This window comes from Patagioenas fasciata, chromosome W (assembly GCF_037038585.1).
Source record: "Patagioenas fasciata isolate bPatFas1 chromosome W, bPatFas1.hap1, whole genome shotgun sequence".
Taxonomy (NCBI): domain Eukaryota; kingdom Metazoa; phylum Chordata; class Aves; order Columbiformes; family Columbidae; genus Patagioenas; species Patagioenas fasciata.
The window spans coordinates 54,619,260-54,631,566 of NC_092559.1; the positions used below are offsets into that span (position 1 = coordinate 54,619,260).

The 12,307-nt window shown below is 46.1% G+C and overlaps 1 protein-coding gene across 4 annotated transcripts in view; it reads left to right on the forward strand.

The window, feature by feature from the left end:
- Positions 1-12,307, forward strand: part of LOC136114614 (E3 ubiquitin-protein ligase RNF38-like) — a 189,501-nt gene that overhangs the window by 115,475 nt on the left and 61,719 nt on the right. For all 4 annotated transcript variants that reach the window (XM_065860004.2, XM_065860005.2, XM_065860008.2 and 1 more), the window contains one exon: positions 7,905-8,098. In XM_065860004.2, the coding sequence (XP_065716076.1) occupies positions 7,905-8,098 (194 nt within the window). The remainder of the gene's footprint in view (positions 1-7,904; positions 8,099-12,307) is intronic.

The following is a 12,307-nucleotide window of genomic DNA, read 5'->3' on the forward strand; positions in this document are numbered from 1 at the left end:
TCTTCAGACTAAACAATCCCAGTTCCCTCAGATGCACCTCATAAGACATGTTCTCCAGGCCCATCACCAGGTTCGCAGCCTGTATGTATGTTTAGGTTCCTCTAGTGGTCACAAACCTGATCTTCACTTTCAATGGGAGGGACTTTACTCCCCCAGTCCCTGTCCTGCAGTTCATCCACTGAAGAAGTGTGGGAAAAGAGCTTGCCAGCGAAGACTGAGGCAAAGAAGTTGCTGAGTACCTCAGCCTTCTCTTCATCTGTTGTTACCAGTTTGCCAGTCTTGCTCATCACGGGGGATACTCTTTGTCCTTCCTTTTCTGGTTGACGTACCTGTAGAAGCCCTTCTTGTTATTCTTTGCATCTCTTGCCAAGTTCAGCTCCAGCTGTGCCTTGGCCTTCCTTACCCCATCTCTGCACAACCGGGTAGTGTCCCTATACTCTTCCCAGGGTACCTGTCCCTGCTTCCGCCACCTGTGCATTTCCTTCTTGCCCTTTAGTTTGACCAGCAGGTCTTGACTCAGTTGTGCCGGCCTCTTGCCTTCCTTACCCTATTTCTTACACTTGGGGATCACAAGCTCTTGTGCTCTATGGAAAGCGTCCTTAAAGATCTGCCAGCTCTGTTCTGCTCCCTTGTCCCTGAGGGCAGTTTCCCAGGGGGTCCTGTTGACTAATTCCTTGAAGAGATGGAAGTTGGCTTTCCTAAAATTCAGGGTCCTGACTTGACTCTTTACCCATCCCACATCCCTCAGGACTGCAAACGCCACAAGCGCATGATCACTGCAGCCCAGGCTGCCTCCAATCTTGCTGTCACCGATTAGCTCACTTGCATTGGTGACCATCAGGTCCAGTATTGCATCCCCCCTGGTAGGGCTGTCTGTTACCTTGCTGAGGAAGTTATGCTCAGTGCACTCCAGGAGTCTCCTGGATTGCCTACAGTTTGCCATGCTACTTTTCCAGCAGAAGTCAGGGTTGTTGAAGTCCCCCAGCAGGAGAAGAGCCTGCGAGTGCAATGCCTCCTGTAGCTGGAGTAAGAAGGCTTCATCAATAGTCTCCCCCTGATTGAGTGGCCTGTAGCAGACACCAACCACAAGGTTTCCTTTGTTGCCTCAGTCTCTAATTCTCACCCATAAGCTTTCAACCTGCTCATGGCTATTCTTCAGAGACAGCTCTTCACACTCTGTCCATCTCTTCCTTCCTCGTCTCTCCCTTCTGAACAGCCTGTAGCCATCAATAGCCATGCTCCAGTCATGGGATCCATCCCACCAAGTTTCAGTAATGGCCACTAGGTCATAGCCTTCTAGCAGCACGGTGGCTTCCAGCACCTCCTGTTTGTTGCCCATGCTGCGTGCATTAGTGTAGAGGCACTTCAGCTGAGCTGTCAGAAGTGTCACCTTCTTAGAGGAACACCCCTTAATTCCTTTGAAGTATTTTGCTGGCGAACTGAACAGGTGACTAAAACTGACCAACTAAGTATTCCATCCCGTTCACGTGATACATCATATAAAAGTGGGAGATCACGAGGTCCTCGTCCCTTTTTCCCTCTTCAACTATGGCCGGCATCTGGGGAGAACTTTGCAAGTTGTCCCTGCAAATCTGAGGCCTAGTGACAGACTGAATCCAGTTCTGGTTTGCTGCAGAGTCCAGCCCAGGACTTCCAGGCGTCTGCTGCTGCTGCCGGAGCAGTTCTTTGCCAGGATTTTCAACATTGGGTTTGTATATTTTGTATTATTTTCTCTATTTTATTAAGTAGCATTAGTAAAACATTTTTAATTTTTTCCAACTCTCTCTCTCTGTCCTTCTTTGCCTTCCAATTGCCTGATTGTATTGGGGGGGGGGAGGGGCTAAGGGGGGCTGGGGGGGAGAGGGGGTTAACAAAGCATCTGCCATGGTTTATTGTCACCCTGCAATCAAACCTTGACAAGAGCATAGCCAGACAAGCATCCTGACCAGCCAACTACACATGATCAGTCCTTTTTATCCCCTTATCCCTCTATTTTCCCACTCTTGTTCCTTCTCAAGTCACCTAAACCCCTCCCTTGTCCCATCTTTAGTTCCTCCCCTAAACATCCCATAATAACTCCTGTGCAATCCCAAACTGATTTTCTCCTGCAACACATAATGTGTCTCATCCTTGGGCAGTAACCCCCTTGGTCCAAAAGGTGATCTGGAGAGCTGCTCCTGATGACCTCAGTGTGATAGGTTTCACACCCCACAGTTCTGATCCTGCAAATACATGGTTTTTTTTATGAAAGCAGAATTACACACATGCTTAGAAAGCCAGTAAGAAGTAGCATTCCTCAAGAGTCTGTCCTGGAACCTATCCTTTTTAATATCTTCACCAGTGACCTAGAGGATACCATAAAAAGAAACAAAGGGTGCTCATAGTGGGTGATTGTGTTAAAGGGCACTGAAGCATCCATCTGCCATCCCGAGAGGGAGTCACGAGAGGCAGGCTGCCTTCTAGGAGCTAAGATGCAAGATGTAGCCGAGAGGGTTCCACAACTTGTCAAGAGCACAGACTACAATCCACTGCTGCTCTTTCACGTAGGCACAAATGACACTGCAAGCCAGAACCTAGGCAGAATCAATGAAGACCATAAAGCCCTGGGGGTGCAAGGAAAATATCAGTGCCCAAGTCATCTTTTCCTCCATTCTACCAGTTGGAGGAAAGGGGGCGGCCAGAAATGGATGCATAATGCACATTAACTCCTGACTTCAAGGCTGGTGCTGTCATGAGGGTTTTGGCTTTTATGACAATGGGACATTCTTTTATGACTATAACCTGTTAGGGAGGGATGGAACCCACTTGTCTAGAAGAGGCAAAGGCACCTTTGGCAATAGGCTGGCCAACTTGGTGAGGCAGGCTTTAAACTGAAGAGCTCGGAGAGCAGGGTCCAAAGTGGCAATGCTCATGGAATTGCATCCAACTGGGGAATAAGCCAGGCCAACCAGAGCAGCGACAAATATTCCTTAGCTGCCTCTCAAAATGAGAACCAGAAGGCCAACCACCTCAAGGGTATGTTTGGCTCTGGTGGTTCCTTCTGCACACCTCATGAGAAACCTGCATGCTTGATTACTTCTCTGAATTGACTGCACACCAACACACGCAACATGGAGAATAAATAGGAAGAATTAGAGATCTATGTGCAGTTGTAAGGCCATGATCTCATTACTATTACAGAGACATGGTAGGACAGTTCACATGACTGGAATGTTGTCATGGAAGGCTATGTACTTTTTGGGAAAGACAGGCCAGCAAGGCAAGGTGGAGGAGTTGCACTTGATGTGAGAGAGCAACTGGAACGTATCGAACTCTGCCTAGGGACGACGAAGAACAAATTGATAGCTTATGGGTAAAAATTAAGGGACAGGCTAACAAGGGGGACACTGTTGTGGGTGTTTACTACAGGCCACCTGATCAGGAGGAGGAAGTTGATGAGGCTTTCTACAGACAGCTGAAAGCAGCCTCACAATCACAAGCCCTGGTTCTCATGGGGGGCTTCAATCACCCTGACATCTGCTGGATGGGCAACACAGCTAAGCACGCACACTCCAGGAGGTTCCTACAGATCATTGGTGACAACTTCTTGACACAGGTGGTGGAGGAGCCAACAAGGAGAGGCGTGCTGCTGGACCTTGTCCTAACAAACCAAGAAGGATTGGTTGGAGATGTCATGGTTGGGGACAGCCTCGGCTGCAGTGACCATGAGATGGTAGAGTTCAGGATCCTGCATGGAGGAAGCAGGGCAATAAGTAGGGTTAAAACCATGGATTTCAGCAGGGCGAACTTTGGTCTCTTCAAGGTCCTACTTGAAAAAATCCCATGGGTTGGGGATCTAGAAGGTAGGGGGGTCCAGGAGAGCTGGTCAATATTCAAACATCACTTCCTCCAAGCCCAACACTGATGCATCCCTATGAGGAAGAAATCAAGGAAAGGGAGTAGGGTAGGGTAGACGAGGGAAGAGCAGTGGAGGTTATCTACCTTGACTTCAGCAAGGCTTTTGACACTCTCTCCCACATCCTCATAGGTAAACTCAGGAAGTGTTGGTTGGATGAGTGGACAGTGAGATCGAGATGGACTGAGAATGGGCTAGATGGCAGAGCTCAGAGGGTTGTGATCAGCAGCACAGAATCTCTCATCAGTGACCTGGATGAAGACACTGAGTACACCCTCAGCAAGTTTGCTGATGATACCAAACTGGGAGTACCAGTACAGGTTAGGGGTTGACCTGCTGGAAAGCAGCAGTGCAGAGAAGGACCTGGGAGTCCTGGTGGACAACAGGTTGACCATGAGCCAGCAATGTGCCCTTGTGACCAAGAAGGCCAATGGTATCCTGGGGTGCATTAGGAAGAGTGTGACCAGTAGGTTGAGGGAGGTGATCGTCCCCCTCTACTCTGCCCTGGTGAGGCTGCATCTGGAGTACTGTGTCCAGTTCTGGGCTCATCTTCCTGCCATTCCCTCAGGTTCTGTCACTGGTCACTAGAGAGAAGAGTTTGGCTCCTACCCGTCCTCTTCCCCTTGTGAGGAAGCTGTAGGCCGCAATGAGGTCTCCCCTCAGTCTCCTCCTGGCTGAACAAACCAAATGACTTTAGCCTATCCTTGTACAACTTCCCTTCCAAACCCTTCACCAACTTCGTAGCCCTCTTCTGGACACTCTCCAGTAGCTTAATATATTTTTTATAGTGTGGCACCCAGAAGTGCACACAGTGCTCCAGGTGAGGCTGCACCAGTGCAGAGTAGAACAGGACAATCACCTCCCTTGACTGGCTGGCAATGGTGTACTGAGGTTCCATCTGAACATCAGGAAACACTTTTTTACTGTGAGGCTGACTGAGTACTCTGGTTGCCCAGAGTGATTGTGAAGTCTCCCTCCTTGGAAATATTCAAAAGTTATCTGGACATGGTCTTGGGCAATTGACTCTAGGTGACCCTTCTTGAGCAGGAGGGTTGAACAGGATTCCTTCCAGAGGTCCCTTACAACCTCAGCCATTCTGTGAAAAACAAACAATATAGTAAAATTTGGCATTACCCCAGGTATCGCATACTTCTTTTCTTTTGATAGTTCACATTTTTCCTGCCTAATCATTACTAGGTTTAGTAATGGTAACTGCTTGAGTAAAAGTTTAGTAGGAGAAAAAACTCCAACTTGTGGCATGTATCTTTAAAATATGGGTCTGAAAAGAGGTGAAATGTAGTCAGAAAGACTGTAAAGTCATGTGTTGATACAGCTTAAGGATTAGAAAAAGAGTGTGCTTATACAGGTGTGAGCTGAAAAGAAATCAAGAAAACAAGTTATCTATCAAGCAGAAAAAGAAATAGGGCTTCTGTCTATAATCACTGAAGAGTTGTGGAGATCAGAGGATGTCCCTGATGACTGGAAGAGGGCAAATGTCACACTCATCTACAACAAGGGCCCAAAGGAGGACCCAGGAAACTACAGGCCCATTAATCTTACTTCAGTCCCTGGGAAAGTAATGGAACAAGTTCTCCTGGAAAGTGTTACAAGCCAAATGAAGCAGGTAATTGGGAAAAGCCAATATGGATCTACTAAAAGCAAATCATGCCAGACTAACTTCATCACCTTCTACAACAAAATAACTTATTCTGTTGACATGAGGAGAGCAGAGAAGTGGATGTTGTTTACCTGGACTTCAGCAAAGTGTTTGACACTGTTTCCTACAGCCTTCTCCTAGACAAATTGGCAAGATACAGACTGGATGGGTAGTCTGTGAGATGGGTAGGAAATTGGCTAACAGGTTGCACTCAGAGGGTGGTAATCAGTGTTTTTTACTCAGGCTGGCAGCTTGTCACAAGTGAGGTTCCGCAGGGATCAATACTGAGCTCCACACTGTTCAACATCTTAATAAATGATCTGGACGATAGGATTGAAAACACCCTCACCAAGTTTGCTGATGACACCAAGCTGAGTGGTGAGGTGGACATGTCAGAAAGGAAAGACATCTTACAGAGTGACCTGGATAGCCTGGAAGGGTGAGCTAGCAAGAATATTGTGAAGTTAGAAAAGACAAATGCAAGGTCCTGCACCTGAGATGGTATAACTAAAGAGCCCAATATCTGTGTGACTGGGGAGCAGCCTTGCTGAAAGGGACCTGGTGAACAACAAGCTGAATACGAGTCAGCATTGCACCACTTCAGCAACAAAGGAAAATCGGATTCTGGGCTGCATCCACAGGGACCTTACTAGCAGAGACAGAGATGCGATCATCTTGGTCTACTCAACGCATGTGTCTAGTCCTGGTCCCCACAATTCAAGACATAGAGAGACTGGAGTAAGTCCAAAGGAGGACCATGAAGATGATCAAAGGGCTGGAGAACCTGCCCTATGAGGAGAGACTGAAGGAGTTGGGTCTTTTCTCCCTGGAGAAGAGAAGGATCAGGGGGATCTCATCACAGTATTCTAGTACTTGAAAGGTGGCTATAAAGAGGATGGAGGCTCTCTCTTCGCAAGGAGACATATGAAGAGAACAAGGGACAAGGGGTTCAAGCTGTATTGGGGATGGGTTTCATCTCAATTTAGGAAAGAAATTTTTTACAGTGAGAACAATCATTCACTGAAACAACCTCCCCAGGGATATGGTAGAGTCCTCCATCAGTGGAGGTTTTCAAGATGTGATTGGACAGGGTGCTAGATAATCTCATCTAGGCTCCCTTTCCCATGACAGGTTGGACCATGTGATCTTTTGAAGTCACTTCCAATCTGAGCCATTCTATGAAATATTCTACTCAACTGATAGTATTCAGAAAGTGGAAATCAAACTTTAAAGCTAAAAACCATGAGGGCAAATAAAATAGGAAGAAAAATAATATTTGGTAGACTGAGGAAAATTGTAAGGAATGAACAAGTGTAGAGAGGCTTTAAAACATGATAGTCTTTAAATGTATGTGAAGCAAAGGGCTTCTAACAGGGTTACAGGAGGCAGTTCAGGAAGACAGTTAATGTAGAGAAACTCAGTTTTCTCTGTATTGGTCATCTGGGAATGACTACAAATATTTGGTTTCTTAAACTGATCACATATCTCTTAACTGAAATTATTATGATGGAGAGATCTAGCTAACCATTTTAAGCAGGGACAAGCAGTGAAAAGGAGAGGTAACTATTTCTGTTCAGGACCGCATGTAAACATGGAGGTGAATGGTTTTCTTATCACTAACACTGACAACTCTAGGAGCTATCAAGTCCCAGCAGAACTTCAGTACAATACACAAACTTAAATCAAGTTTTTCACGATGGTTGGTTTTGATCACATTGACTTTACTTGTTAATTACTGTTACTGCACTAACAAGTTAAAAGATGAGGTACTGCTGTGCTGGGATAGTAGAGCTGATATGTACTCCAGACATTTTAAAATTATTTTATAGCTATGTAAGCGTGGACCTGGTAGGAATGGAATGCATGTGCTGAACTATAGCTCTATATGGCATCTATTTACTAGCAAATATGGATCCCTTTGGTGTGAAATCTATGCTTATCTTTTACAAAAAGGTTTTTGGATCACTTGTTAATATCTTTATATCCTAAAACTGTATCAGACAGGGAGTACTTGTGTTGAATATTATAACAAAATAGGACTTAACTCTTTTTCTTGAAGTAAATGTTTACTCCTTTTTCTAATATAACTTCTGTGGTTGCCGTAGCATTAGTATTTAAAATAACTTGATGTTGCTAAAATATGCTCTAGTAAAAATCATCAGGTGGGCAATTAAGTGTTTGCATTATGAAGGAAATAGGTTCTACAACTAATTATAGTTGTTTAACTTTATGGTGTTTTGATCTAATCTGTTAAGTCTCCCTCTCTAATGCTAGCTGAAGTAAATACTATTGGAGTTTCAATATGGTAAACAAATCACTCAGCTAAAGGTTTTTTTGTTTACATTGGCACAGAGTGAAGATAGTTTAAGTCCCAAGAGACAACGCCTTTCTCACTCAGTCTTTGACTATACAGTGGTATCACCAACTGCATCACCGCCAATGCGACCATGGGAGATGGCATCAAATAGGCAGCCTCCTTTGGCTCGGTCCAACCAACATCACTTCCTTGGGGAACGCTGCAGCACACCTGCACGAAGTAGGAGGAGGTAAGTAAGCTATTTAGGTTAGGGGCCAGTTTATTATGCTCTCTATTGTCAACTCAGGGGAAGCCTATTTCAGGTAACACTGAATAGTATTTATTATATGACAAATATTCTAATGCTTCTTTTGACTTTTTTTTTTTTTTACTAAATTATAATAAGTGCAGCAAAAAACTGCATGGAAAGTAATTTCAGTTCTTGCATCTTCCAATAATTTGTAAGAGTAGAAAGAAATTGGAGAAGAGAATGCTTGTTAACACTTCCCTGGGGAGATTATTACAATGGCCGGTTGTTCTCATCATGAACAAATTTCCTCTTGTGTCCAACTGGAATTTCCCCAGAAATAACTTGTATCCATTACCCCTTGTCTTTTCCATGTGACTATTTGTAAAAGGAGTCTCCATCTTCTTTGTAGCCACCCTTTAAATACTGGAACATGGTGATGAGGTCTCCCCTAAGCCTTCTTTTCTCAAGGCTGAACAGGCCCAGTTCTCTCAGCCTTTCCCAGTCCTGTCATCATATTTGTGGCCCTTCTCTGGACCCTCTCCAGCCTGTCCACATCTTTTTTGCATAGTGGGGACCACAAGTGAACACAGTATTCCAGGTGTGGCCTGACGAGCGCTGAGTAGAGTGGGATAATGACTTCTTTGTCTCTGCTGGTGATGCCCTTGCTAATGCAGCTCAGCATTCTGTTGGCCACCTTTGCCGCAGCAAAAACCAGGAGGAGTGGTTGATACAGCAAAAGGCTATACTGCCATTCAGTGAGACCTGGACAGGCTGGAGGACTGAGCAGTAAGGAACCTAATTAAGTTCAACAAGGGCAAGTGTAGTGATCCTCCCCCTCTACTCTGCCCTGGTGAGGCCCCATCTGGAGTACTGTGTCCAGTTCTGGGCTCTCCAGTTTAAGAAGGGCAAGGAATTACTGGAGGGAGTCTGGTAGAGAGATACAAAGATGATGAGGGGTCTGGAGTATCTTTCTTATGAAGAAAGACTGAGAGAGCTGGATGTTAAGAGGATGGGACCAGACTCCCTTCAGTGGTGCCCAATGATAGGATGAGGGGCAATGGGCACAAACTGAAGCACAGGAGGTTCCATCTGAATATGAGGAGAAACTTCTTCACCTTGAGGGTGCCAGAGCCTGGCCCAGGCTGCCCAGAGAGGTTGTGGAGTCTCCTTCCCTGGTAACATTCAAACCTGCCTGGACACATTCCTGTGCTATCTGTTCTGGTGAACCTGCTTTAGCAGGTGGGTTGGACTAGATGATCTCCAGAGGTCCCTTCCAACACCAACCATTCTGTGATTCTGTGAAATGAGGGCTGTTATGGGGAAAGTTGACTCTATCCCCGCCTGACCCAATAAAATGATGCACCCCTACAGTGACTCACTGACTGAGGCTGACAGAGGTATCTTTTCCCTCTACTCAGCAGTGGTGAGGTGTCACAGGGGTGTAATTTAGGGTTCTGCTTACTGCAGAACAATGTTTAGATTTCTTAAAGAGAAGCGTGACATTAAAGAGTTCGGTGGCAGGTTCACTCTATTATTTACTGCATGGGGGAGATATACCAAGCCAAATGCTGCTGACCTTCTCTCCAGGTGCCTGTACCCATTCACAAAGCAAACTGTCAGGTGTCCTCCCTCCCTGATAACCATTCGCTCTATGGGTCTGTGTCTTGGAGCTCCAGAGACAAACTTTCAGGCGAGGCCGTATCTGTCGCGGTGCAAACTGTCAGGATTCTTCTCTCCCTGATAACTGTTCATTCCGGAGTCTGTATTTAGAGCTCTGAAGGCAAACTTTCAGGGGAGGCCTGTACCCGTTCACAAAAGCAAACTTTCAGGCATTTCCTCCCTGATAACTGTTTTGTCTGGAGTCTGTATTTTAGAACTCCAGAGGCAAACTTTCAGGCAAGGCCTGATAACCGTATGCAGAGCAGGCTTTCAGGAGACAAGATTCTCAGAAAAAAAACATGAATGGAGTAGAATAGCAGGAGGGCTGGCTCAAGCTGGGTACCTGTGCAGAGATCCAACCGAGCATAGAAAACCATGTTTCAGTCCAATAGCAATATCTCACTCTGGGGTCTTCTTGCTTCTCATTGGATCTTTTTCTCTGATTCCACATGGACCTTTTTTTTTTTTTCAGCTGTAGACATTGTTTATGGTCCATAACCTTGCAGGTACTGTTTTGCCTGCATAAATCCTTTCTTCTCAGCAAAGTGCAAAATAGGCCCCATTTTGCAGATGTCTGTACTGCCTCCATGTTAGCCTTAGATTGTTATTTTTCCCAGCCAGTTCCATTTTTCCTAGCAAAGTGCAAACTAGACCTTATCTTGCAAGTGTTCAGTGTGGTTGGTATTTGCTTTTGGTAAATATGAGCAGAACTTTACAGCCTAAAATTTTAGCAAATCCAGCTTACCAAGTAACATGAAGCAAAAAGTATATTAAAAATCATACAACCTTATCTCTCTCAATAATTCATCATATTTAGTGTGCATCTACTTAAGCTACATTATTAATATTGAACTTGAATTGGGCTCATCCACTGACCTGTGAGTAGTAAAGCCATTGCCATACAGCTCACTTATGTAGCAGGGAGAGCTCAAAGTGGGCTCATCCAGGCTGTCGTGTTTATAGAATGAAGTGGTTGACTCGTAGTCAAATTGCATACAGTAGGAAAAGTCTGCACGAGACTCCCTGTTCCCACAAGCCACCGGTGTTCAGTGTGCTCTTTTGCTTCCCTGTGGGTCTCCTGGAAGGAGTTCTTGGCCTGGCCACGGCTCAGGCCCTTCCCTCCTCTGGAGCCTGGACCAAACTGCTGCTGGTTTGGCTGGGGAGGGTCGAGTGCATCCACCACAGGGGCCCCCATAACCCTGGACTAGAAAACCATGGCTGAGAGAATGATAAACTCCCAATCAATCCAGACCTTCATGGGATTTACTACTCCAGCTAGATCCCTACAAGTTGATGGAGCCTGATGGGATTCATCCAAGGGTGCTTAAAGAGCTGGCTGATGTCATAGCGAGACCTCTCTCTGTGATTTTTGAGCACTCTTGAGAATGTGGAGAGGTCCTGGATGACTGAAAGCTGGCAAATGTTGTCCTAATCTACAAGAAGGGCATCAGGCATGACCCTGGCAACTACAGGCCTGTCAACCTCACTTCTGTGCCTGGCAAAATCATGGAGAAGATTGTTCTGGGAGTTATTGAAAAACATCTGAAGGACAACGCAGTCATTGGTCCCAGCCAGTATGGGTTCGTGAGGGGAAAGTCTTGCCTGACTAACTTAATTTCATTCTACGACAAGGTTACCCACCTAGTTGACCAAGGGAAGCCTGTTGACGTGATCTTTTTGAATTTCAGCAAAGCCTTTGATACTGTCCCTCACAGTATCCTCCTGGACAAGATGTCCAGCACACAGCTGGGTAAACACACAGTGCAGTGGGTGAGCACTTGGCTGATGGGCCAGGCTCAAAGGGTCCTGGCAAAGGGGGTAAAGTCGGGCTGGTGACCAGTCACTAGCAGGGTTCCACAGCACTCTTCAATGTCTTCATAAAGGACTTGGACACAGGACTTGAGGGACTGATTAGCAAGTTTGTTGATGACACAAAATTGGAGGGAGCTGTTGACACTCTGGAGGGCAGAGGGGCCCTGCAGAGGGATCTGGACAAACTGGAGAACTGGGCAATCACCAACTGCATGAAGTTCAACAAGGGCAAGTGCCGGATTTTGCACCTGGGACACAGCAGCCCTGGCTGTACCTACAGACTGGGGACGAGATGCTGGAAAGCAGCTCCGTGGAGAGGGATCTGGAGGTTCTGGTTCACAGCAAGTTGAACGTGAGCCAACAGTGTCCCTGGCAGCCAAGAGGGCAACCGTGTCCTGGGTGCATCCAGCACAGCATTGTTGAAAGAAGGGATTGTCCCGCTCTACTGTGCTTTGGTGCAGCCTCACCTGGAGCACTGTGCAGTTCTGGGCGCCACAGTACAAAAAGGATATAAAGCTACTGGAGAGTGTCCAGAAGAGGGCTACAAATTTGGTGAAGGATTTGCAGAGGAAGCTGTGTGAGAAGTGGCTAAAATCACTTGGTTTGTTCAGTCTGGAAGAGACTGAGGGGAGACATTATCACAGTATCACAGTATGTTTGGGATTGGAAGGGACCTCAAAAGATCATCTAGTTCAATCCCCCTGCTGGAGCAGCAACGCCTAGGTGAGGTCGCACAGG